Raw genomic sequence first — 25,540 nt, forward strand, 5'->3', positions numbered from 1 at the left:
TACACCAAAATGTTACAAATCAATCTCGGGCATTAAAACGTATCTCTATCGTGTGTGAACGTTTCATTCAGTTTGATTGATAAATAATATTCAAACGACAACTACGTTTGTATGAAGCACGTTACGAACACACTTTTCTAAAAGTTTATTTTAATTTTCTTGTACTCTCAATATTATTATGAGCTTTCTAGATCACTTTTACTGTACTAACTCTTATAAACAAATATCACACAAAAATTTTCTTCTTGACAATACAACAAAAAGTTGTGGGCCTTCATAACAAATGTTCATGGCCCGCTCCACTCAGTAATCGTTGAGAGTTCTGAGGTCCTTCAGGGTTTTGTTGGTTCACCCCTTAAATAACCCCATGTTGTAACCCCATGTGAAATTGGAGGGTGGAATGAGCAAACAGCTCTTTTGAGCACTCTCCATTATGAAGGCGATAGAACAAGCAAATAAAGATTACATCTTTGCGGTGCTCTAGGCTTTCTAACGAGCCTGTTAGTTTGAGATCGTCCACAAGTTAAAAAAGCCCGCCTTTGCATCCGGTCAAATGGAAGGAGTAGATAATGGGGTGTTCCGGCCCAAAGATAAGAGCAATACTTCGTATAATCTGGGCGAACCTGCGAAGTACCTCTTTGCTCAGTTCCACACTCGAAGCTTTTTGGAGGCTAATTTGGCTTTATCTTCCAAGTGATCTCCAAATTCAAATGTGGACTCGAAGAATCTCAATGCTGATGGAACGGGTGAGGGGAGTGCTCTGAAAGAGAAAAGATGTGGTAAACGGGGTCTTCTTGGCGGCAAACGCACAAACTTGTTTCTTTAAGAGCTTAAATTGCACTAGATTTTGTGAACCCCATTTTAATACTTTACCTTGGCAAGTTTCTATGTCAGCCATAAGTTTGGCTCTACACTCCTCCAGCACTGTGCGAGAAAGCTGTCCATGACCATTGAAGAGGGTCCTTTGTGTGAGGGTGTGTGTTGGCAGTGATGACATTATGGACCATGAGTCAAAAAGAACAATTTATCTCATTCAGATAAGTATTGTAGGTAGCTGTCTATAAAGAACCAGATAATGCCCTCGACTTTGTCCGCGTAGATTTAGGGTTTTCAAACCTCCCGTGGGTAGGTACTCTTTGCCTTTCCGGGGTAAAAAATAGGGAGCCTATCTACGTCCCCGGGATCCAAATAATCTCTTTACATCCGCGACTGTGGTCACGTAGAGTTAAGTTTTTAAAAAAAAACGCATAGGCATCGTCCGGGACAAAAGTAGCCCATGACCGTCCTTGGGATGCAAGCTTTCTACAGACTAGAAAATCAAAGTCACAGCCTTTAGTCAAAATCGATCAAAGCCGTGAAAAAAAAGCAGACAGATATACAGACATACAGACACACTTTCGCAAAGTAAAATTTTCAATATATATTGAATGTACAGAAATCGTCCAGTTACAGTTTTATTATAAGTATGGATGGCTCAACTTGTTTTATCATCTAATGGTCTAACCTAAGGCCTTCAAAAAATTATATTTTGTGTTATGATAAAGACACCTACATACGTCACAACTATTTTGTTTACCGATCGCAACCTCTGACTAGGCCTCCGTGAAATAGTATAAAAACAGTAACATAGTTTTCTGCTCATCAGTCATTAAAACCTAGTCAAGCATCATCATGTTCGCTTTAGTCCTCCTCAGCGTTGTGGCTGCGGCCTCCGCCAACGTCTACGTTAACTCCGGTTGTCCCGACGTAAAGCCCGTAGACAACTTCAACCTTAAAGCTGTAAGTATACTGAGTTAGCTTATTCGATTTGGATGTACCAAATCCCCTAAATTAAAAAAAAACATAAAAAAAAATATTTTTTAAACTCTTTAGTAATTCAATTTACTCTTTTTTAGGCGTTAGGTATAGGTTTTATATTAAAAAAAGTTAAGTTTAACGTTTTTTTTTGCTAAAATAACTTCAGTTGGATTTCATGATAGTTATAAAACATATTTTTTAATATACTTCGGGACTTTATAAAAAATATATTATTTTAAACATAGTTTTTGTAATTGTTATTGAAAATGTGCCTTACGATTTATCAAAATAGAATTTTGTTTATTTTATAGAACAACTCTATTTTTTTATATATCAAGTTGTTTGTTATACCAAAACTAAATAAAAACAGTTGTGTATCGTTTTTGTGTAAAAGGTTAGATAGTTTTATCAGAAAATACGTTTTGTGTTTTATGTTTTTCCCCAAAGATGTTTATTTACTAAGACTTCACACTTAAATTAAAAGCGTAACTTTTTTACTTTATTGTTTTTCTTTGGTTTTTTTATTGATGGTAATTATATATTCTTATCACCATTTTTTGATTTTTTAAATACACATTTGAAATTCATTATTTACTCAATTGCTCTATCTAGAATAATATTCTCTTATAGTTTTTTTGGTAATTTTTTTTAACATTATTTTATATGGCAATAGTTCTAAATAAGTCCATAAGTCCATAGTGACCCAGCTGTCTGGTTTATATCGTCAACCCATCGCTTCCTTTCTCTACCCCTTTTCAGCTTTGAGCCATCCCTAACTTCCCATTCCGTCATAGTTTTGGTCCACTTTTCTGACTTCTCTCGAAGCATGTGTCTAGTCCATCTCCATTTAAGTATTTAAGTTTAGAGCGCAATAGTTTACAGAACGCGCTAAAACGAAGCATGCGAAACCTCAATAATAAGGTAAAGGGTAAAAAAACTTCAATTTTATTTTCACACGTTTCATTTTCTTTTCACAGTACGCAACAGGCAAATGGTATGAAGTAGCCCGGTACCCCAACAAGATTGAAACAGACAGCCACTGCGGCTGGTCCGACTACGTCCTGAGCGGCGATGTTTTCTCCGTCAAGAACTACGACGTTACCAACAGCAAGCTTCGTACTATCGAAGGCTCAGCTCAACTGGCTGATGATGCAGGCAAGACCGGCAAAATGGTCTTCAGCTACCCATATGGAGGTATGATTAAATTTACAATCTATACGTATGAAAAGACTTATAACTAAAGGAGATGATTTTTTTTGAGTAACAATTTTTTTTATCATACACCGAAAAACAAAAAAACTATATTATTTTAGGGTGGTTTTGAATTCGGTGCCAAATTCTCCCCATAAGTCAGGCGGACTGTAATCCTGCTACTTTGGATCAAGAATTTTTTATAGAACTATCTCGGATTTTCTATTGAAATTAGAATTTGAAATTGAAATTAGAAGAAAAGAATTAAATCGCAGAAATAATTTTTTTTTTAAATCTAATTGCGGATTTCCAACGAATCATATTCAATCGTGTCACAGTGTGACTCTTTGGGGTTCATTGATTTTTTTCCTACATAGAGTCATACTGTCGCTAGTAGTTGCAACTTTTTTATCCATTAGAATTCCCAACGAGTCACACTCGTTGTGCGACTCTATGAAAAAAAAGTTCAAGATCCGAACCCATCGATCGGGATCGAATACCCTCCTTTTTTGAAGTCGGTTAAAAATATTATATAATTTCAGTTGCCGGTGCCACCACCAAGAGCACATTGTGGGTCCTCGGTACCGACTACGATAACTACGCCGTTGTCTACTTCTGCAAATACGACGAGGAGAAGAAGAGCCGTCAAGGTATGTTTATTTCATCTATTTGACGAAAGCTCATAGTAGTGTCATAGTAGCTTTTCTCTCTTAAAAGTCGTGATAGCCCAGTGGTTAAGACGTCGGCCTCCTATTCAGATCGTCGCACGTTCGATTACCTCTAACTTTCCGGAGTTATATTTACGTCTTAAGCAATTAAATATCACTTGCATTTTAACGTTGAAGGAAAACATCGTGAGGAAACTTGCATGACTGAAAGTTCTCCATATTGTTCTCAAAGGTGTGTAGGTGATATTAGGTATGTCGTAAAATATGGCTTCGGTATCTTACACTACTTGATGGTTCTTACTCGATCTTTTTCTATATTTGGGCAAGAACATCTGCGTTAGACATCTTTAGCCTGTTATAATAACCAACAAGTATATTAATCAGGTATATTTATATATGTAATCAGGTAATATAGGTACCTAAAAGTCATTTCGAATAATTCTTTGCGACTTGGTACTATCCAACACTAGCTTCTCTTTTCAGCAAAGGTTGCCTGGTAGAGATTGCTCCAAGCAATAAGGCCGCCTTTGCACACAATTGTTTTTCCTGTTTTCTTCTTTCTGTGTTGAGTTACTATGTACATATGTTTTTGTGTGCAATAAAGACTTCTATCTATCTATCTATCTATTTACAGACTTCACCTGGGTGCAATCCCGCACAAAGACATTCGATGGTGCTGCCAAGGCCGCCGCTGAAAAGATCGTCAAGGACAGCGCCTTCCTCGACAGCAGCAAACTGGTCTTCCCCGACTTCTCCGAGGCCGCCTGTGCTTTCGATGCGCCAAAATAGAAAACTTCATAAAAATAGCGCCAGAATTACTTAGAATCAGGAGCTTCTTCCTGTTTATATTTGACTCTGCTGGTAGTACTACTGATGATAGATTATAATTTAAAAATGATGAATCTCGTAAAATAAATGGAGATAAAAAAAATTATTTTTTAATTATAGCCTAAGCAAACTGTTAAATTCAATAGCGGTTAACAGAGGACTCTCCGTCACTCGCTTCATACAAACGTAGTTTCATTCTCATTTGAATATTAAGCAAGTCAATGAAATTGTGTGAAATCGTTCTAGAAACTATAATATCTAAGTATCTATGTTTGTGTTCGGATTTGCAGTGCGTAAATAGCCTTAGTAGTTTGACCTTCAAACCTAACAAATTGACAAATACTTTCTTAAGTTCATCGCTCCCATCTTCTTAATAACATATTTCCGGTTATCATTAACTAAGGTCTTTTTATTATCTTAACTGGTTAGACAAGTTCGCAACTGCCTATGAACTAGTAGGCCTGATTAATTTTATGTAAGATTTTAAAATTATTATTAACGTTGGATAGGTCAAAATTTCCGGAAACATGGAATAGAAATAAAACATACTTACCTAGAAAATTCTGCGAAGAGAGGGAAACGCTGCTCAAGTGGCGTTCCAGTTATAGTCTGTCGGTCGAAAAAGACCTGGACCACCCACACTTGGAGGAGGCCAACACCCCACCGTTGAGGAAGACCTTAAAAAGTGAGACTCCCGTGGAAATATGTCAAGGCAGTAGCTAAAGACAGTGGCACATGGAAAACAACTGCAGACGCTCTAAGTTTCACGGAATACTAGGTCTCCATCAAAATACAAGGTCATTATCACCTAGACGGGTCTGCTACATTTTTAAGGTCATCTGCTTAACCTTTTTTTGATGAAACTTGAGAGATAGTTTGTATCCCGAAGACAGATCTCTACAATTACGAATAATCAGTCATTTTTGGACTGAGTTATGAGTATGACAGAAAATCGTAAGATTGAAGTGATGCTTCAGGGAGAGGGTTACTCTTCATCATCATCATCATCATTATCAACAACCCATCGCCTGTTCACTAATGAACAAGGGTTTTCTCTCAGAATGAGAAAGGTTATTCCATAGTCCTCCGCGTTGGCCAGGTGCGGATTGACATACCTTACACACCCTTGAGGACATTATGGAGAACTCTTAATCATGCATTCAATCCTCACGATGTTTTTCGTTACCAATAAAGCAAGTGATATTTAATTGCTTACAAAGCATATAACTCAGAAAAGTTAGATTAGAGTGCCTGGGACTGAACCCCGGACCCCCGATTAGGGAGTTGAAATAAATAAGTAGGTAGGTACATAGTAGACAGTAATGATTCATAATATAAAACAGTTTAATTTAAGTAAATAAATAAAACACGAGATTACAGTATTTTGATCACATTTTACATCAACTATTAAATTCACCAAAAGTTGCTAGTGAAGAAATCAGTCTCAAATTTATTAGTGTAAGCGCAGTTGGGTTCAGAGAAATCCTTCAGCACAAAGGATTGCCTGTGCTCAGCCAGTTCGGAGTACTTGGATAGAGCATCCTCCACATTCTTCAGCGTCTCTCCTTGCAACTTCTCTTTGCTTCTTGACAGCACCCAGGTGAAGACTGGAAGTGTTTTACAAGAATGCGTTTAGTCAATCAAATCTTTATATAGGTATAAAAGGAAACGGAACATAACTTGCTGACGTCTACATCACTACCTCAGTCGCTATAACTACCTAACTACCCATATCATAAATATGGGTGGTGTGTTTGTTTGTTTCTTTACTGGTTTGTCCTTCAATCACGTCGCAACGGAGCAACATACCGACAGATTTTTACATGGGTCTAGCTAAAGGATGAAAAGTGACATAGGCAACTTTTTATCCCAGAAAAACAAAGAGTTCCTGTGGGATTTTTAAAAACTAAATCCACGCGGACGTACTTGCAGGCATCAGCTAGTGATATAATTAACTAGTTAGCGTTTATGTGAACACCAAATCTTGATCCATAAATTGAAAAATTCTGACTCATTGCATTACTTTGTTTACATTAGGGAGGTACGGTATGAATAGAATCTCTCGCAGTACCTATTATTCAATATTCTCTTACAATATTTTGAAAACAGTTACCATAATGAGTTCTTAGCTTCTTCTTCAACGTCTTGCAAGTGTAGGCAATGGCAAAGCCGTCGTAATCCGTGGTTAATATGAAGAATGGAAACTGCAGCACTTTGTCTGAAATATTAATAGTTATAATTAAATGTTATACATTTTGCCTTCTGCTACTACTAGTTCTTCTTCTGCTACTAGTACTACTTCTGCTACTATTGTCTGCTACTAAAAGTAACATCCAGATAAGATTTAAGAAGTCAGGTAGTTGCGTGAAATATTTTATTTTCATTAGGAGGATTAAGAGCTGATTTTGCGATCGCTTGATAAACTATAACTCATTAATTAATTTGACGTGTTGACAGATTTTTTTACCCCCGACCCAAAAAGAGACGTGCTATAAGTTTGGTGTGTGTCTGTGTATCTGTCTGTGGCATCGTAGCTCCTAAACGAATTTAGTTTTCTTTGTTTGAAAGGTGGCTCAATCGACAGTGTTTTTAGCTATAATTGAAGAAAATCGGTTCAGCCGTGTGTAAGATATCAGCTCTTTTCTAGTTACTGTAACCTTCACTTGTCGGGGGTGTTATAAATTTTTAATTTAAACTTGTTCTTCTAGAATATAATATACAAACCTCCGTCTTCATGGCTAACAATGAACTGAGCCTTGTTTCCAGCATCAAAAGTAGGGTCGACCCTTGCAAAGTATGACTTCTGAGTCCTATTGCCCTGGTCCAAATCCACGTAAGTTTCCCGAATAGTGTACCCTAGATTATCTTCCTGGAACTCCAAAGAAGCACAATCGTAGATGTTTCTGCCGTCACTAGCGTAGCTGGCTACGTTGTACCATACTCCTGAAAACTACAGAATACAGAATAGAATAGGTAGATAGAATATTTTTTCATCAGTTAAATTTTTACAAGTAGGTACTTCTGATAGTCAAATGCATCTACCACTGGTTCGGATTGCCTTTCCTACTAAGAACAACAAAAACTCGGTGACTTTTGAAAGATTTTATATATTTACAATATTATTTTGTGTAAGTAGTAAAGTAATTGGTTTCAATTTTTTATCTTTTCAAAGTTTTAAATCAAATATTTGACCAAATGATCGAGTCATTGAAACTGCTTACAATGAATAATTTTTATTACTTTCCAGGAAATTGTAAAAATGTCTTGATATATTTTTAGGGATAGTTTGTAACTACTTTTTAACCCCCGACCCAAAAAGAGGGGTGTTATAAGTTTGACGTGTGTATCTGTGTATCTGTGTGTCTGTGTATCTGTGTATCTGTGTATCTGTGTATCTGTGTATCTGTGTATCTGTGTATCTGTGTATCTGTGTATCTGTGTATCTGTGTATCTGTGTATCTGTGTATCTGTGTATCTGTCTGTGGCCTCGTAGCGCCTAAACGAATGAACCGATTTTAATTTAGTTTTTTTTGTTTTTATCTTTGTATTATAAAATTTGGATAGATTTTGATGTCAGCTTTCGACTATAATTTATTATTATTTATCAATGTAATTTGACCTCTAGGTGCTGTATACAATCTTGTTGCTATCAGTTACAGTTATAAAAGGTTATTATAACAGTGGAATGAAAATTAATATGAAGATTAGAAACCTCCGTGAGGTGGCGTGACCATTGCGATAACAATTTATCAAATTTTTTGCTACTTTTGATTAGGAAAATTGTCTGATATCTCCTTATCCCCACTAATTACTAAACGAAACATTCGTTGATTATGGTCTTGTAGTTTCAATTCATTCTTTCAGCGAAATATACGAATACAGTCAGTTAAGATTTTCTCATTCTATAGGCTCTTCAGTTAGACCAAGATTTAAGTAAAAATTTGGGTTATATATCTCAATTCATGTTGAAAGGAAATATGCAACATACATCAGAATAATACAGAATGCCTTACCTTTGTATAGTCCAGATTTTCATGTATCTTCACATCTGGACATTCGCCGGCCAATGTGAACTCTGCCCCCAGAGTGCAGGCGAAAGTGAGATAAAAACAAAAAGCAAATAAAAGCATTGTGGAACAAGCAAACAGCTCGGGTGTCTCGTATGAAATGCTCTGAATCCCACGCGATAATTAAACGAATGATACGTCGTTTATTTACGTGATCGCTGGTTAAATTGGATTCAAGGGTTTACTTATAATATGGACGTCCTTAGGTCAAGTTTTTTTTTAGCATACTACGTAGAACCAAAACGATTCGTGACATTTTTCTCCCAACTTTTGTCTTCAAGGAGGTGGATCACTGGAAGATGTGAAACTACTTGATTTTCAAGTACTACCGTCTACCGCCAATTTCAATAAGGAACTGCCAATATGATGGCAGATTCATTGACCTTCATACCACAGACTTTCTTGAACCTATTTTCTTTAAAAAATTTGTGTGTGTGTCCCTTTTCCTAAAGCAAAGAAATGTACCATGAGGTAGATTTTGAAAGCAATTTGTATACTGAAAATCTGGAAATCTGGTTCGCATGCGAGTTGAGTCCATCCATTTCTTTCATTCCTGGAATTTGTAATGTTGTCATATTCAAACGACACAAATAAGTGATTAGATACTTGGAAATTGAAATTGTTTTTCATAATACATATTATAATCAATTCATAATGATCATAAGAGGCATATATTTTTATAATGTAATGTTTTATACAAGCTTTTACTGTATGTTTCTCTTTCTCAATTTTAGGCCTTTTTTTCAACCTGGTTTAATTAAACACATTAAAATATCGTTTACCATCACACAAGATCGTGGTCAAACAATACAAAACTAATGAAGTTTTTGACGGATCTAGTTAGTACCCAGACAAAAAAATTAACATTTTGGGACAAGAATCAGGCTCAAATGATTACGTAAGAACCTTTTTAAGTTAAATACTCATTGAAACTTAAGCTTCCAAGTATTATAAACTATCAGACAGTTTTAAAAGTGTGAAAGTATGGGTTGAAAGCTAGTTAAATTAGTAAGAAGACAAATGGGATAAATGACTTAAGAGTATATTTATTCTTAGAACATTTAATTATAATGCAAGATAACCTATGACATACAAATAATCATGTGCACAATTCGATGTTGCTCGTTTTACTGTAGTCACGACGCAGCCATGTTGAAAATAATTTCTTTCATTATTTGTTTTAATTGTGTATTTGCTTATTTTACTCTATCTGGCAAATGTCCAGAGAATGTCACTTTGCAAGAGGAATTCAAACTACCTGATGTATGTATTATAATTCTGGCTCTATCTAAACTCTGTTGCTTACATTTTGTGGTTCATCATGGAAATTTCAATTATATTGTTTTCTTTCGAGTATATACCTACTTTGCTTGTAAGAGATTGCTTTAGCAATAAAGCCCCCCTTGCACCTTTTATGTATTGTTTCTTCTGTGTGTTTTGTATATGTATATGTTTGTGTGTCAAATAAAGAATTCTAAATACAAGTGTAAATTAAAAATTTATAACACCCCCGACAAGTGAAGGTTACAGTAACTAGAAAAGAGCTGATAACTTTCAAACGGCTGAACCAATTTTTTTGGATTATAGCTAAGAACACTCTCGATCAAGCTACATTTCAAACAAAAAAAAAACTAAATTAAAATGGGTTCATTAGTTTACGAGCTACGATGCCACAGACAGATACACAGATACACACGTCAAACTTATAACACCCGTCTTTTTGGGTTGGGGGTTAAAAAAATACCTACATAACGAGATTTTTGCTTCATCGTCATTTTTAACTAAGCCAAAATGTGTTTTTCTTTCCCTAAAATACTTAATACCTAATAAATAAAATCAGGGAGACAGTATCAAGACCGGGAGCCGCAGCTGAAATGGCTGAAAACGGCAAGCGGCGCAAGTATGCCTCTCTTATTGAGAGTTACATTTTTGTTCCGTTTGCCGTGGAGACCCTGGGGCCATGGAGTCTTAGTGCAAAGAAATTTTTACGAGACATTTCACCGCGTTTAATAGCCTCATCAGGTGACAGAAGGGCTGGCTCATTTTTTGCGCAACGGATCAGCCTGGCTGTCCAACGCGGAAATGCAGCCAGTATTCTTGGCACCATTCCACGCGGGCATGATTTGTATAGTAATTAGATAAGGCTAGCTTTAAGTTTTATTGTAATATTTTCAATAAAAATACTTATTTAATCCAAATTTTTCAGTTCTTTGGTAAATGGTACCAGTCTTATCACTATTCCAGCGATGGTCAGCAGCAGAATAACTGCTCTACTCTGGAATTGATGACTAGGCCTTCAGGGTTCTATCTGAATCAGTCCAGGGTTGACCGTGGTCTGTTCCATCGGTACAGTATCGGCAAGCTTGATATCAATCTAAGAATGGAAGATGCTGCACGATTGGAACTCATGTTTGCTTTCAAAAATGCTCCTCGACGATGTAAGTATCATAATAATTTACCTGCTACAATTTGCTATTCTGTTCTTAAAAGGGCTCTCTCCGTCACTCGTTTCATACAACGGTAGTTCCAATTTCATTTGAATATTAAGCAACCAAAGTCCATGAAATTTTGCAGACATATTCTAGAAACTAATATCTGTGTCTGTGGTGTTTTAGATTTTTCTAAAAATTTGTAGTTTTAAAATTACAGGGGCTCAAAGATTTGTATGTAAATTTTTAAGACCGCGTAACTTTGAAACCGAATATTTTAACAGAAATCTGGAAAACCACAGACATAGATATTAGTTTCTAGAATATGTCTGCAAAATTTCATGGACTTTGGTTGCTTAATATTCAAATGAAATTAGAACTACGATTGTATGAAACGAGTGACGGAGAGAGCCCTGTTAAGTTATTAGTTTTTCAATATCGTCCAGGTTATATTAATGTTTTGTTATTTTCCAGTGAAAACAAGAAGATATCCTTTTCATATTCTGGCAACTAACTACAACTATTACGCTACCATTTATACTTGCCAGTACAGTCCACTAATTGATAAACATTTTAGTAAGTACTTCTTCTTTAATTAACCCTTGACCCAAAATGAGGGGTGTTATAAGTTTGATGAGTGTATCTTTGTATCTGTCTGTGGCATCGTAGCTCCTAAACTAATGAACCGATTTTAATTTAGTTTTTTTTAAAGGTGGTTTGATCGAGAGTGTTTTTAGCTATAATCCAAGAAAAACGGGTCAGCCGTTTGAAAGTTATCAGCTCTTTTCTAGTTACTGTAACCTTCACTTGCGGGGGTGTTATAAATTTTTAATTTACACTTGTATAACAGTGCGTCTTGATCATGAAATGTTATAAAAATGTAGATGCATACCACGCCCACAACAATTAAACATTACTTTGTGTCACGATTGTGATCTGGAAGTACCTTTAGAATAATGTTCATACTATGAAATGCTGCTATGAACTTCATAGCAGCATTTTTAAAATATAAATCAACAGAAATGGAAAACCGGTAACCAGCGCAAGTATAGGTATCTCTCTTATCAAGGGTTACCTATTTGTTCCGTTTGTCGTGGAGACCCTGGGGTCAAGGAGAAATATTGCAAAAAAAAAATTGCGAGACATTTCACCGCGATTAATTGTCCCATCTGATGACAGAAGGGCTGGCTCATTTTTTGTGTGAAGGATTGTCCAGGGCGGAAATGCAGCCAGTATTCTTGGCACCATTTAACATGGGCATGATTTGTACAATAATATAATTAGATTAGGCTAGCTTTAAAGTTAATTGTATTGTTTTAAATTTTTTTTTATTAAAAACATTAAAATCATGTTCCTTTACAGTTTACGTCTGGATTCTTTCCCGGAATCCCATCTTGAACGATGTTTCAAAGGAATTGGCGATAAAACCCCTGCAAAAAATTGGGGTGGACTCCTCCAAGCTGGTTAAGGACGATCAAGATAAATGTGTTCCGAAGTACTACGAAGATGTGCCAGTAGAACCTACGACTTTTAGATTCCCCGTGCCAATTTAAAATGAAAATTCAAGAATAATAAAACCAATTTGGTGAAAAGTGAAGGATGTACTTTCCAATTAAGAAAACTTTAGTTATTTATAATATCAAAATTATATTTTTTGAAGACTCGAATTTATTTTACCTCGACCTCTTAAATAGTCCTAAGTATATCGTTTTAAGAGAATGCAGCAGTTGGCAGCTGGTACCACAATTTGCATCGTTGTCATCTTTATAGTATAAACCTAATAATAGACGCCCACAGCTTGACATAGGTATCTTGTAGAGACTTCCATACGGTCTTGCGTTGTATTGAACTCAGCGGCTCCCAGGACTCGTTTGATATCGTCTGCCTACCTAATGGGGGGGGGGGGGGGGGGTTTGTTTTGCCCTATGCTGTCTTTTCCAGTACGAGGTCACTTGAGCCTCTTAGCTCACTATGCCGGTTACTCTGGTTCTCCTGCGGATCTCCTCATTTCTGATTTGATCAAGTAGAGAAACTCTCCAGTTTGACCGAGAATGTAACCTAGATTATTAAAAGGTGGAAGAGTACATAACCTAGGTAGGTACGAGTTTTCGATTAAAACTGTGAATAACACATAGAAGGTAATATAAATATAAAGGAATTGAGCCTTTTAAAATCCTTTGTTTATTTAAAAGAGAATAATGTGTTACGGTCGGTCTGAGTGTCGTTATTGTAAATTGCCTGCACGTGCGCCGTCCAGTGGTAACTGCAGAGTTCCTCCGAATGATTCACAGTCTCCATGTATGCGAGGCTGAGCCCGGGTATCAATTTCAACTCCTTGTACGCATTATCCAGTATTTCAGGAGGCAACGTCGTATTTCTTGATAGTATCCACGCCAGAACTGTACGTAACAATAATAAAAATAAATAAATAAAAACCGGCAAAGTGAGAGTCAGAGGGTTCCGTACTCGGGTATTTTTTCTGATATTTTGCACGATAAATCAAAAAGCTATTATGCATAAAAATAAATAAAAATCTGTTTTAGAATGTACAGGTATAGCCCTTTTATATGACACCCAATTTGTCATAGTTATCTTATTTTAAAAATTGAAAATTCTAATTATTTTCTCATGAACACATTTTGTAATGTTACCACAAATTCACGGTTTTCGGATAAAAATCCGAAAACCATAAGTTTGTGGTAGGTAGGTCGTAAGCAAAAGTAAAGGAAAAATCGTAATACTATCTACACTCTAAGCTATCCGCCTCCAAAATCAATGATACGTACCATATTTAATGTTTACTAGCTGGTTATGTTTGCATCCATACACAACAGCATAATTTGTGTAATCCGTCCTTAATATTGATAGGGGAATACCGACAGGATCTAAAATATCAAAAAAGTTTTTTTTTGATTCTTCACGACACTGGCCAAGTGCGGAATAGCAGATTTCACATACTATGGAGAGCTCTCAAGATGCATGTTTCCTCACGATGTTTTGAAAAGGACGTGTGAGCACCCATCGAATGCTGGAAAGTCCGGATAGGAGGCCAAAGTATCAACCACTGGACTTTCTACGCTTTAGCTAGGCTATCGCCACTTTTTTAGCCGACTACGGCAAAGCGAAAAGGAAGGGTTATGATTTTGTATGTATGTTTGTATCAGATTATGTGTGTTCCACTGTAGCGCCTAAATTACTGGACCGATTTTGATGAATGAGGTGTAAATCGATTCTTTATTATGACCCGGGTAACATAGGTTACATTTTATACATCGATGGAAAAAATTGACCTAACGGATGTTACATTCAAAAAACAGTTTTTTTTTGCTATTGCATCGAGTGAGATATCAAATGAAAGAGGAAAAAATTCTGAGTTCATAAATAATAAAAATATAGTAGGTTCAATGTTAAAATACACTGAGCGATAGAAAAATAATTTTACTAGGTATATCTATCGCTACTTATCTATCGGTAGTTCATGGGTATAATAAGTAGTTGGGTTTTAGTGTGTAACTTTATATTGTAATTGTACCTATATAATTTAAAATCATAACAATTTCTTTCGGCTTTGCCATACTCGGGTAATTATGTGGTTAACATTATTTTATCAAATGAAAGATTTGAAATAGATTACAATCATCATTAAATTAATATCATGGATAATAATATGACGCATATTTTAATAATAGCAATGATTAAAACGTGGTGTTTGCGATTAGAGAAACGGAACTGGAGCACCGAGTCAGTAGATTATAATATTCGGAATTTATACTATACTAGCTTATGTCCGCGACTTTGTTCGCGTGGACTACATAAATTTTAAAGCCTTACTTCAGCCCTTTTAGGGATTGAATTTCAGAGGGGTCTCTCCGTCACTCGCTCCATACAAACGTAGTTCCAATTTCATTTGAATATTAAGCAACCAAAGTCCATGAAATTTTGCAGACATATTCTAGAAACTAATATCTATGTCTGTGGTTTTCCGGATTTCTGTTAAAATATTCGGTTTCAAAGTTACGCGGTCTTAAATATTCACATACAAGTCTTTGAGCCCCTGTAGTTTTAAAACCACATATTTTTAGAAAAATCTAAAACACCACAGGCACAGATATTAGTTACTAGAATATGTCTGCAAAATTTCACGGACTTTGGTTGCTTAATACACTATTATTATTATTCGAACTACAATTGTATGGAGTAAGTGACGGAAAGAGCCCCTGTCTACGCCAAAATAAGTAGCTATCTGCAAAATAAGTAGCCCGATATCGCCGTACTGTACTTAGAACTGTGCGATCAATCAGTCAGTCAGTCTGTTTCTACTTTTATATATTTAGACTAACCAATGCCTTCAGCACGATGGACCGATGATATTAAGCGGCTGGCGGAAAGTGGCTGGATGAGGAAGGCTGAGGACCGGGTGTGGTGGCGCTCTTTAGGGAAGGCCTATGTCCAGCAGTGGATGTCCACAGGCTAATGATAATCATGATGATGAATGCCTGCGACAGCATCTGCTTGGATTTAGGTTTTGAACAGATTTTCGCATGGGAGCTCTATGAGTTTCCTTAAATAGTCTATACCTATCACTTTCCAGGTCTTTGCAAGAAATCACGCCAATCCGTTGCTTTGGTGTGTGATTGAAAGACAACCAAAACGACGAAAAGTGACGGAAGTGAGTCGGAATGCTACTTACCTATATTATTTTTTGGTATATCAAATACAGCCTCGTCTCCCGGGGCATAGGTGGTGTTAATGTGTAGTACATATTCGATCCCTTTTTGAATGGATCTGTGCTGCAACTCAATTGTCCTTCCGCATTGTTGGACTAGCTTATATGCGCAATGTCCGTACTGTTCGTACCATGATGGAAAATGTTGTATTGTATACCATTTGCCTAGAAACTGAAAAAAGAACGATTTATATCTTACTTTACTTCCCCCTTATTTTTATCAATCAACTCTTGAGGCATTATTTAAGTTTATGAATTTATCTAATTCGCAAATAAGAACAATTTCGCAATTCCTAAATAATTTTTGTTCATTTCGGTATAGATTACCTACTAATATTATTATAAATGCCAAAGTGTGTTTGCCTGTCTGTCTGTCTGTCTGCTAGCCTTTCACGGCCCATCCGTTAAACCGATTTTTACAATATTTGGTATATCTAGCTTGCATCCCGGGGAAGGACATAGGCTACTTTTTATCCCGAAAAATCTAAGAGTTCCCACGGGATTTCAAAAACCTAAATCCACACAGATGAAGTCGCGGGTCATCTAGTAATAAAATATACCACCGGTGTTTTTGCCTCTTACAAGTATGCCAGATAAAACTTGCAAGACACGCATACCTAGGAATTTTGGTTTAGGATCTTCATATGATATAGATTATGCAAATGATAAAAAAAGCATGGATTTGACTCGCTCCAGCAATGCGCGGGGCTGCAATTGCTTGTATAGTATTGCATATTATTGTAAATTGAACAACTGAAAGGAGCAACCGCCGAGTTTCTTGTTGGTCTTCTCGGTAGGAACGGCATTACGAACCAGCGGTAAATTATTTTGACGATGCAAAGGCACGTGTAAAAGTTTATTTGAATAAAAATATATTCTATTCTATTCATTAAATATAATAGAGATAATAGAATAGAGATTATTAGCTTCCAGTTAATAAGCATTAAGATCCTCATGTTTTTACGGAAACTATTCAGCGGATACCTGCGATTTGAAATCAAATACCTTGACATGCTTTATTTTAGTCCCAGGAGAGTTATCGTCATGTTGACATTAACATTTTGCAATACCTAAGTACCTACCTACCTTACTTATTAGTAAGGTAGGTAGATTTTCTTGATACTGTAATAAACTAAGAGCGCATTATTTATACTCACTAACCCCCGACCCAAAAAGAGGGGTGTTATAAGTTTGACGTGTGTAACTGTGTATCTGTGTATCTGTCTGTGGTATCGTAGCTCCTAAACTAATGAACCGATTTTAAATTAGTTTTTTTTGTTTGACAGGTGGGTTGATCGAGAGTGTTCTTAGCTATAATCCAAGAAAATCTGTTCAGCCGTTTGAAAGTTATCAGATCTTTTCTAGTTACTGTAACCTTCACTTGTTGGGGGTGTTCACTTGTTTTCAAATACAAACCCAAAGTTACTACGTAAAAGGCACTCACTCTTTCAATCTCAAAGTATTCCATTGTTTTGACATCTTCACAGTCTCCAAAAAAAATCACTTGCCCACTACATAATACAAGAAAACTTAGAATTACTACTAGAACAACATATTGCTTACACATTTTACTACGTCTTCGGAACACTTTACGTTTTCTCCTAAATTTTTATATCCAAGATTAGTTTATCAGATACGCGTCTTTTATTGATATCGAATTGAGATTTATATTGCACATAACTTGGGAAAGGTTTATCTTCTAATAGTCTAAGAGACGGTGTCATTAGAAGATGAAGAAATAAGCTACATTTGTCATAGTCTAGGAGCAGATTTTATGACCAGCATAGGCTGATTCGCTAATTCAGTGTCTTGGGCCCGGTATCCACCTAAGCGCAGGAAAGAGGAGAGGAGACGAGTTCAGTCGACCAATCAGACGCGAAAAAATTATCACTGACAATCTGATTGGTTGACATATCCTCTCCTCTCCGCTTAGGTGGATACCGGGCCTAATACGGAATGATACAAGTAGCTACCGAGCTCATTTAACATTGATTGGTTCTAAATTGAAACAAGAAACACCCCCGACAAGTGAAGGTTACAGTAACTAGAAAAGATCTGATAACTTTCAAACGGCTGAACCGATTTTCTTGGATTATAGCTAAGAAAACTCTCGATCAAGCCACCTTTCAACTAAATTAAAATCGGTTCATTAGTTTAGGAGCTACGATGCCACAGACAGATACACAGATACACACGTTAAACTTATAACACCCCTCTTTTTGAGTAGGGGTTAAAAATAAAAAAATCGTTGAAAACCTTCCATGGGTTTGGGAGCGAATCAGTAGGGTGCTTAGTTCATAAAGTATTTCTATTGTTTAGTATCATAAAATCGATCATAAATTAATAAGAGATAAGCAGTTTAGTTATTCAATAACAACTTTATATTTGAGGTTTATCTAAACTGAAAATTGAATAAAAAAATACGTTACTTATCGTAGAAACAATTCTTTATCTTTATTTTTTCGTCCATCGTTTTTATTTGCTCCTGATTATTTTCGACTTTTATAGATTGGAGGAGTAGAATAAATGAGTGTATCAAAATATTCCTGACTAGCCGATGCCCGCGACTTCGCCCGCGTGGATTTAGGCTTTTCTAAATCTCGTGGGAACTCTTTGATTTTCCGGGGCAAAAAGTGCCTATGTGATAATCCAGGATATTATCTATCTCCATTCCTGTCAGTCAAATCCGTCAAGTAGTTTTTGCGTGAAGGAGTAACAAACATACACACACACACACACAGACATACACACAAACTTTCGCCTTTATAATATTAGATGATAGCTAAGAAACTATGTATGTCCAAAATTAAGCTGGTAACCAGTTGGCTTAACAGAGCACTATGAAATTTTAACATATAAATAGCCTAATCAGCGAACTTTATAAAACGTCAAATCGCTCGCTTAGGGAGCTTGTATGAAAAACAGACGTGACGTCTTAAACGTAGTTAAAAGTTAAAGTTTAGTTAAAGTGTCTTATAAACGAAATCAAGGCGTAAGTCATACATCTTTATTATCTATAATATTCAAACATCTTTTGTCTTCAGGTAAAATAAGTAAGATCATTTTTTTTGCTCAATTGTAAACAAAAATCATTACAATACTAACGGGAAATTCGCTTCACTTTTTAACTACGGAAGTTCCTAATTGCTTGCCTAAAAAAACGTTATAAATGTAACAACTTTTTGCATTGGATCTTAGTTGGCTTGTAACTGTTTGAGACGTTGCTGTGACAAAGTTCTAAAATGTTCTTCTTTTTGCTGTTGACACTTTCTGTTTTTGAGGTTGAAAGTGTTACTCGGAATGCTAGCTGTCCCATTGTTAGACCAAGGGAGTTGGATTTATTTGAGGTGAGCCTGTCAAATTTTAATTTTTAATTTGTACTTATACGTAGAGTCTAAAACATATTCATGGTTTATAACACGCAAAAACAATAACAATCAAACTTAGATGTAATTATTATTAGAAAGAAAGAAAGAAAATGCTACAACCAAAAAATACTTCATATTACTCTTCATACTAAATATATTAATTTAAAAATAAAAAAATGTGTCTGTTTGTCGTTTCCTTTTCACGGCTCAACCGGTGAAGTTGACTCTTGGTACTTGCACCCTGAAAGAGAAATAGAGTACTATTTATTTCAGAAAATCAAAGAGTTCCCGCGGGACGTAATAAAAAGCAAATCCACGCGAAGGATATGGCGGGCCTAATGCAAAAAAAATAAATCTTTGAGGTTTTAATTCCGCTTAAATACTAATCCATAAAAAGAATATTTCAAATAGCATAGCAAAATTAATTACTTATCCATACTAATGCGAAAGTGTGTCTGTCTGCCTGTCTGCTACGTTTTCACGGCTCAACCGCTGAACTAATTTTAATGAAATTTGGTACAGAGTTAGCTTACATCTCGGGGATGGACATAGGCTACTTTTATCCCGGAATATCGAAGAGTTCCTACGGGACTCTTAAGAATATATCAGTTAAACCGATTTGTATGAAATTTGGTACAGAGGTAGCTTACGTCCCGGAAATTAATTTCGGCAACTTTTTATCTTGGAAAAGCAAAGAATTCCCACGGGATTTTAAATAAACCTAATTCTACGCGGACGGAGTCGCGGGCATCATCTAGTGTGTCTTAATATTTTCTTAAACGTCTTTTTTTAGCTCGATGGTAAATGGTACCTCGCAGCCGTGGCCACAGATATGAACATTCAAGGCGATTGCGCTATGGTGGTATTCAGCCATAAGAACACCAATACAACAGATGTGTCTATAAGCTGGATTGTCAATAACACTGCCAGTTACTTCAACGGATCTGTCGCACTTACTAGTAACAGCAATGGAGATGATTTTTTGATGGTTACTTATACTGGTAATAGATTTTGCTTTGCTAATTATTGTCTGTAGTTATCCTCTACTATTAGTCTATTCCTATTAGTATTACTTATTTCTTATCATAAGTCCAACAGGTCTATCAAATAGAGCATCCTCATTTTTTGATCCTGCTCCTCATAACTCATTTTTGTTCAGTCTTAAAGAAAGTCTTTAAGCCATTTGACATCTATAGTTAACAATAATTTGTTTATATTTAATGAAAATTTTATGTAATAATGTTTGTGAAATGTCAGAAACTACTGTAAAAAGTCTTATACAGTTTTCACCAATTGATAGTCGAATTTAACGAAGATTAACAATTTGTCATGTTTATAAAAGCAAAAATCTTACTTGAGAGCTTTTCCTATTTTTTGGGTATTTACTGCGTACATGGAAACAAAGTATTGTTGTACTGTGACTTTTTCATATCTAGAACTAAAAATATTCATGAAACTATTTTCAAAGATTATCTCACAATAAGCAAAAATATGCCTTTAAAAAATGCTACCGAAAATCTGTGGAAACTTTGGCTATTCGTTTTTAATCCATAAGTAGGCAATATCTTAAAAAATGGAAGAAGTTGCAAAATCCTACAAATGTTGTCTGTTACAGATAAAAAAACCGAAACTTACTCAGTGTTGGACGTGGACTACGAGCACTATGCTGTGATTTTTGCGTGTTACGATGATCCTGATGGAAACAGCAGTAGTTGTAAGTACCTAATTCATTATTTTATATTCCCCTTGGCAAGCTGAAGTAGCAGTTCATATTGCATAGCAGGCCATATTTGTCGTAGAGCTGAAAAGTATTAGATAATAATTATGATGATTTCATATTATATTATGAACTATGTTATTTTTTGACGTGACAACGTCTTATAATTCGATAGAGCCGGCTGCACGCATGAAAAAACATGACTCATGCGGCGTTACCTCGCTCTGAGGCGTTCCATGTAAGGCTTGAAGTCCAAGCGAGAGCGCGGAACGAGCGACAAAGAAGCACAATCGGCCTTTGTTGTCACGTTCAACTATCGTCAGTAAACCGACTTTACAGACAACCAATTTTTTAATTATTTAATTAGAAGGGACATTTCATATATCCTCTTTTTAAATTTAAATTCAAAATCAAAATATTTTTATTCACTTAAACTTTTACAAGTACTTTTGAATCGTCAAGAGCATCTACCACTGGTTTGGAATGCCTTTAATATCGAGATCTGGGAAAGTAGAGGGAAGAGGGAAGGTTGTAAAGGTAGAATAATTTTTGAAAACGTTGTTGTAATGTACTATAAAAAAAATAGTTTTAAAACTGCTTTGAGATAGAACCCTTTGAACTCTTTAAAGTTTCAATTGATTGAATTGATTGTTTGCCATGGACACAATGAAGCATCAGTGTCTAGAAAAAAGTAATGGAAGATTTTCAAGGCACTCCAATTTTATGCATCAATGGAGGTCAAGCGCACTGAAACGCGTGAATTACTTTTATTGTAGTCTTCGTATTAAAAAATTGAAAATCTTAGGTACCTACTTACTTCTATTATAGTTATAAATTAGTTTTATAGTTTACTTAGGATAGTCATTAGAACATTCTGAACCATGAGTGAAACTAACATGGATGGCTTTAGAAATTTTTATTTAATTTTTTAATTTTTGTATTTTATTTTTCAATATCCGCTATACGCATTTGTTTATATTTCCAAAAATAAGACTTTTCACTGTAATTGGTTGAGAATAAACCTTCCTCTTGGTTGACACCATTGATGTAACAAGCTTTTTTTTGGGTTTGGTTTACACCAACAAACAAGTTGTGGCACCTACTTGTTTTTGGCAATTGTTAATGTTATAATGTTGTGTTTCGGTTAAGTTTTTTTTTTTTTTTTATAAAAAATATTAGCTATGTTAAATGACTAATATTCCCTTTTCATCTCCAACTAAGCATCAGGCTTGTGTTAGGAGTATTGTTTCTAATCTTTCGTGTAAACACGGACTTACTTTTTGATTTTATCATCTTGATTTTTATGATTTTTATGTTCGATCTACGAAACGAGTTTTCATAGAAAATATGTGGGGTCAGAGTCTTTCCAAATTCAAAGGACGTCAAACTTTTTCTTGCAGATGAGCTATGGAAATTAACTCGATCACCGCATCTGAAGAAGACAGACGCATTAAAACTGGACCAAGCTGTGGGCAACTACAGCCTTCAGTCTACCCCGTTCATGTTCTTCAACAACACTGAAGATTCTTGTCGGATCAACGCTGGGAACCATTTGAATCCTGCGGCTTTAGTAATGACATCAGCTGCTGCTCTTACTTTGTTTAGACGGCTTTATTAAAAACACTAGCCGATGCCCGCGGCTTCGTCCGCGTGGATCTAAGTTTTCCAAAATCCCGTGGGAACTCTTTGATTTTCCGGGATAAAAAGTAGTCTTTGTACTAATCCAGGATAATATCTACCTTTATTCCAAATTTCAGTCAAATCCGTCCAGTAGTTTTTGCGTGAAGAGTAACAAACATACACACACACATACACACAAAAACTTTCGCCTTTATAATATTAGTGTGAAGTGTGATTTTTATAAGTAATTAAAGAAAAATTCATCATTACCATCACAGTTTTTACTTGAACCTTTCTTGAAAAATGGATTTGTTTTTGTATACTTACGCGAATTTATTAGTTCCAAAAAGTGAATTTCACCTAAATTGTAGTTGACTATTTTTGTTCTTTGTAACCTTTTGTATCTTTTTGGATGATTATGCTCCATAATTTCGTCAAATAAAAACTGATGTTGTTGATGCAATGAATCATTTACATAATATTTTCTTTTCTAATTTCTATTACAATACTTTGCAGCATCTATGTATCTAGCCTTCCATCCATTTCCATATATTTTATGTAGGAACCTTTGTAAATTGTGATTATCTCAAAATAGTTGCTATTGAAATTGTAGGTAACTATAATTAGGTATACGTATGTTAATTTTTGTAAATATAAAAAATATTATTAGTTTTCTATAGGTACATATGTGTCTTAAATTCGAAAAAAATTATGTGCAATAATACGTACCTACTTAAGTATATGCAAGTCAAGCTGTTAATTACAGATGTAATGTACAATATGAACTCTTACTCTCTTGTGTACTTACGGCGGTAAGTTAAACGATTATTTAAAAATGTTGTATTTTTTAACCCCCGACCCAAAAAGAGGGGTGTTATAAGTTTCACGTGTGTATCTGTGTATCTGTGTATCTGTCTGTGGCATCGTAGCGCCTAAACGAATGAACTGATTTTAATTTAGTTTTTTTTTGTTTGAAAGGTGGCTTGATCGAGAGTGTTCTTAGCTATAATCCAAGAAAATCGGTTCAGCCGTTTGAAAGTTATCAGCTATTTTCTAGTTATTGTAACCTTCACTTGTCGGGGGTGTTATAAATTTTTAATTTACACTTGTTATTATTAATAGTTTTAGAAAACTTAAATAGGTAGTGTATGATAAATACAGTTTGAAGAATGCCATCTAGCATTTAGCTGGCAAACTATGTGTTCAAGGGGACTACATCACTCGCCATGAATGGGTTCTCGAGAAGAAAGCTTTTGAAACCAACAAAGTTCAAGGAAAGTAACTGAAAATACCACTAGATGTAGCTAAACGCACAACGGTTTAGTTAAAAAAAAAACTTTTCAATATAGGTTCGCTTATAGGCGCTCTATGGAAACTGATTAAATAAAAAATCAAGTCTCTGTTTATGTGATACGCAGAAAGAGAAAAAGGCTGAAATCTTTTGCACTGAATGATTGCAAAATATTTCCGTCTTGTTATTTCTAAGTTTTAACTAATGTTGCGCAAAACATGCGAGCAAAAATAGGAACCTAAGGGTCGGCGCACATATGGCGGAGCGCAGCGCAGTGCATTTTTCACAGTCAAAATATTATCGACATTGAAATAATATCTAAAATCAATTGTGCAGCCGTGCGGATACTCGCGCATCCGCGCGCAGTCCCGCGCGTGCTCGCGCATTCTTTGGTACAAATTCGCGTAATGTGTCACGCGATTAGAAAACTTCGCGGGCATGCTCTGCGTTGCGCTCCGCCATATGTGCGCCGGCCCTTAGAGAATAAACTTTGTACATAAACACATTATATCTGTGTCACAAACAGAAGGTTATAATTGCATTTAAATTCTGAATCCATGTGTAACTTTATAGGTACTTAATATCTATTATCAAATCTTAAAAGAAAAAAGCTATACTTACTTAAAACATTAAAGAAAAGTATCCAAATCAATATAAAAATCTATATGCCCCATCGATGTACGTATAATATCATCATAACGGTACGGAATCCGTAAAAGTAAGCATTATTAGACCGTATCATCAATCCCCAGGGATATTACAATCCAATCGTTGGATGCGGTTACTTATTATGATTACAAACGGTTCACAGTTTACTACCAACAGGCAACTTCCAGAGGAGCTCGTTGACTTTTACGGCAGTTTTTACACCCGCGAATCGTGAGTTCGGTTGCGCTGAAACAAACTGTGCAAACTTATCCTTGCAATCCGTGAACCGATTGCCACAAAACACGAAGTCTTATCACCATGTGATAAATATCAAATTGGTTTGTCGCAGGTTTTGATAGATGCAAATAAATTTGTTTTCAACGAGTTGATTACAGTAATGTTGGAGGTGAAATAGTGGGTGGGAGTTTTCTTCGGTGGTTCGGAGGATAGACGGTATGTGAAGTCGGTAAGTGTTCTAACAAATTAGCTCATCGTGTACTAGGTTGAGATGAAGATAGTTTGGCGGATCTGTGAAGGCGTGATTTGTTACATCGTCTATCTACTTAGTAGGTAAATCTGGAACTTTATTTATTGTTTTCTGTAGTTTAACTTTTCTCGGTTTATCCAACCACTGCAAAATAGCATAAAAGTAATCACCGAGCCATGAATATAGAAAAATGTATCCAAGAAAAACCACGAATAAGTACTAAAAATTAAAAAATAATTTAAGTAATTTATTGCGTATCTAATTAATACACATAAAGTGGGCTCTACACTCGCGGCGCGAACGGCCGCGAAAGCCCGCGACAACTGCGAATCACGAGTGTAGATGTTGTTCACGCTTCGCGCCTTTCCCCGATCAGTGTCGGTTTTTGGTTTGCGACAAAGGGTTTCGTCCATAGTCACAAACAAGACTGTGAAGATTTGCGAGTGTGGAAGGGACACAGTTCACGCGTGGATCGCGGCATACATTCACGGCGTGAAATAACGGCGCGACTTCACGTACGAGTGTAGAGCCGGCTTTATATTATGTACTTATTACAATAAAAAAATTGTTAAGTTCTATGTTAATATTTTTTGAAGCCACACACACTGGCACACACTCGGCACGGGTCACCTTTCAGAATAAGAAGGATTTAAGCCATAGTCCATCACGCTGGCCAAGCGAATTGGCAGACATCACACACCTT

The 25,540-nt window shown here is 35.8% G+C and overlaps 5 protein-coding genes across 5 annotated transcripts; 3 read left to right on the top strand and 2 right to left on the bottom strand.

The window, feature by feature from the left end:
- The first annotated feature begins 1,653 nt into the window (after positions 1-1,653).
- LOC123875310 (bilin-binding protein-like) lies at positions 1,654-4,445 on the top strand. The gene is made up of 4 exons (XM_045921061.1): positions 1,654-1,779; positions 2,775-2,991; positions 3,531-3,638; positions 4,291-4,445. Exons 1-4 carry the CDS (start codon positions 1,672-1,674, stop codon positions 4,443-4,445), a joined length of 588 nt encoding a protein of 195 aa, XP_045777017.1. The 5' UTR covers positions 1,654-1,671.
- A 1,362-nt stretch (positions 4,446-5,807) lies between these two features.
- On the bottom strand, positions 5,808-8,687 carry LOC123874821 (insecticyanin-A-like). Its single transcript, XM_045920344.1, has 4 exons — positions 8,498-8,687; positions 7,209-7,434; positions 6,598-6,702; positions 5,808-6,091 (listed from the first exon to the last, which is right to left on the bottom strand). Exons 1-4 carry the CDS (start codon positions 8,612-8,614, stop codon positions 5,898-5,900), a joined length of 642 nt encoding a protein of 213 aa, XP_045776300.1. The 5' UTR covers positions 8,615-8,687; the 3' UTR covers positions 5,808-5,897.
- A 957-nt stretch (positions 8,688-9,644) lies between these two features.
- LOC123874818 (insecticyanin-A-like) lies at positions 9,645-12,644 on the top strand. The gene is made up of 4 exons (XM_045920340.1): positions 9,645-9,814; positions 10,758-10,989; positions 11,455-11,556; positions 12,343-12,644. Exons 1-4 carry the CDS (start codon positions 9,653-9,655, stop codon positions 12,531-12,533), a joined length of 687 nt encoding a protein of 228 aa, XP_045776296.1. The 5' UTR covers positions 9,645-9,652; the 3' UTR covers positions 12,534-12,644.
- An 84-nt stretch (positions 12,645-12,728) lies between these two features.
- Positions 12,729-17,454, bottom strand: LOC123874820 (apolipoprotein D-like). The gene is made up of 4 exons (XM_045920343.1): positions 17,151-17,454; positions 15,671-15,878; positions 13,767-13,865; positions 12,729-13,379 (listed from the first exon to the last, which is right to left on the bottom strand). Exons 1-4 carry the CDS (start codon positions 17,271-17,273, stop codon positions 13,162-13,164), a joined length of 648 nt encoding a protein of 215 aa, XP_045776299.1. The 5' UTR covers positions 17,274-17,454; the 3' UTR covers positions 12,729-13,161.
- A 1,279-nt stretch (positions 17,455-18,733) lies between these two features.
- On the top strand, positions 18,734-22,409 carry LOC123874822 (insecticyanin-A-like). The gene is made up of 4 exons (XM_045920345.1): positions 18,734-19,053; positions 19,868-20,075; positions 20,690-20,788; positions 22,192-22,409. The coding sequence occupies exons 1-4, from the start codon at positions 18,949-18,951 to the stop codon at positions 22,407-22,409; spliced, it is 630 nt and encodes a 209-aa protein (XP_045776301.1). The 5' UTR covers positions 18,734-18,948.
- The last annotated feature ends 3,131 nt before the right edge of the window (positions 22,410-25,540 follow it).

This window comes from Maniola jurtina, chromosome 19 (assembly GCF_905333055.1).
Source record: "Maniola jurtina chromosome 19, ilManJurt1.1, whole genome shotgun sequence".
Lineage (NCBI taxonomy): Eukaryota > Metazoa > Arthropoda > Insecta > Lepidoptera > Nymphalidae > Maniola > Maniola jurtina.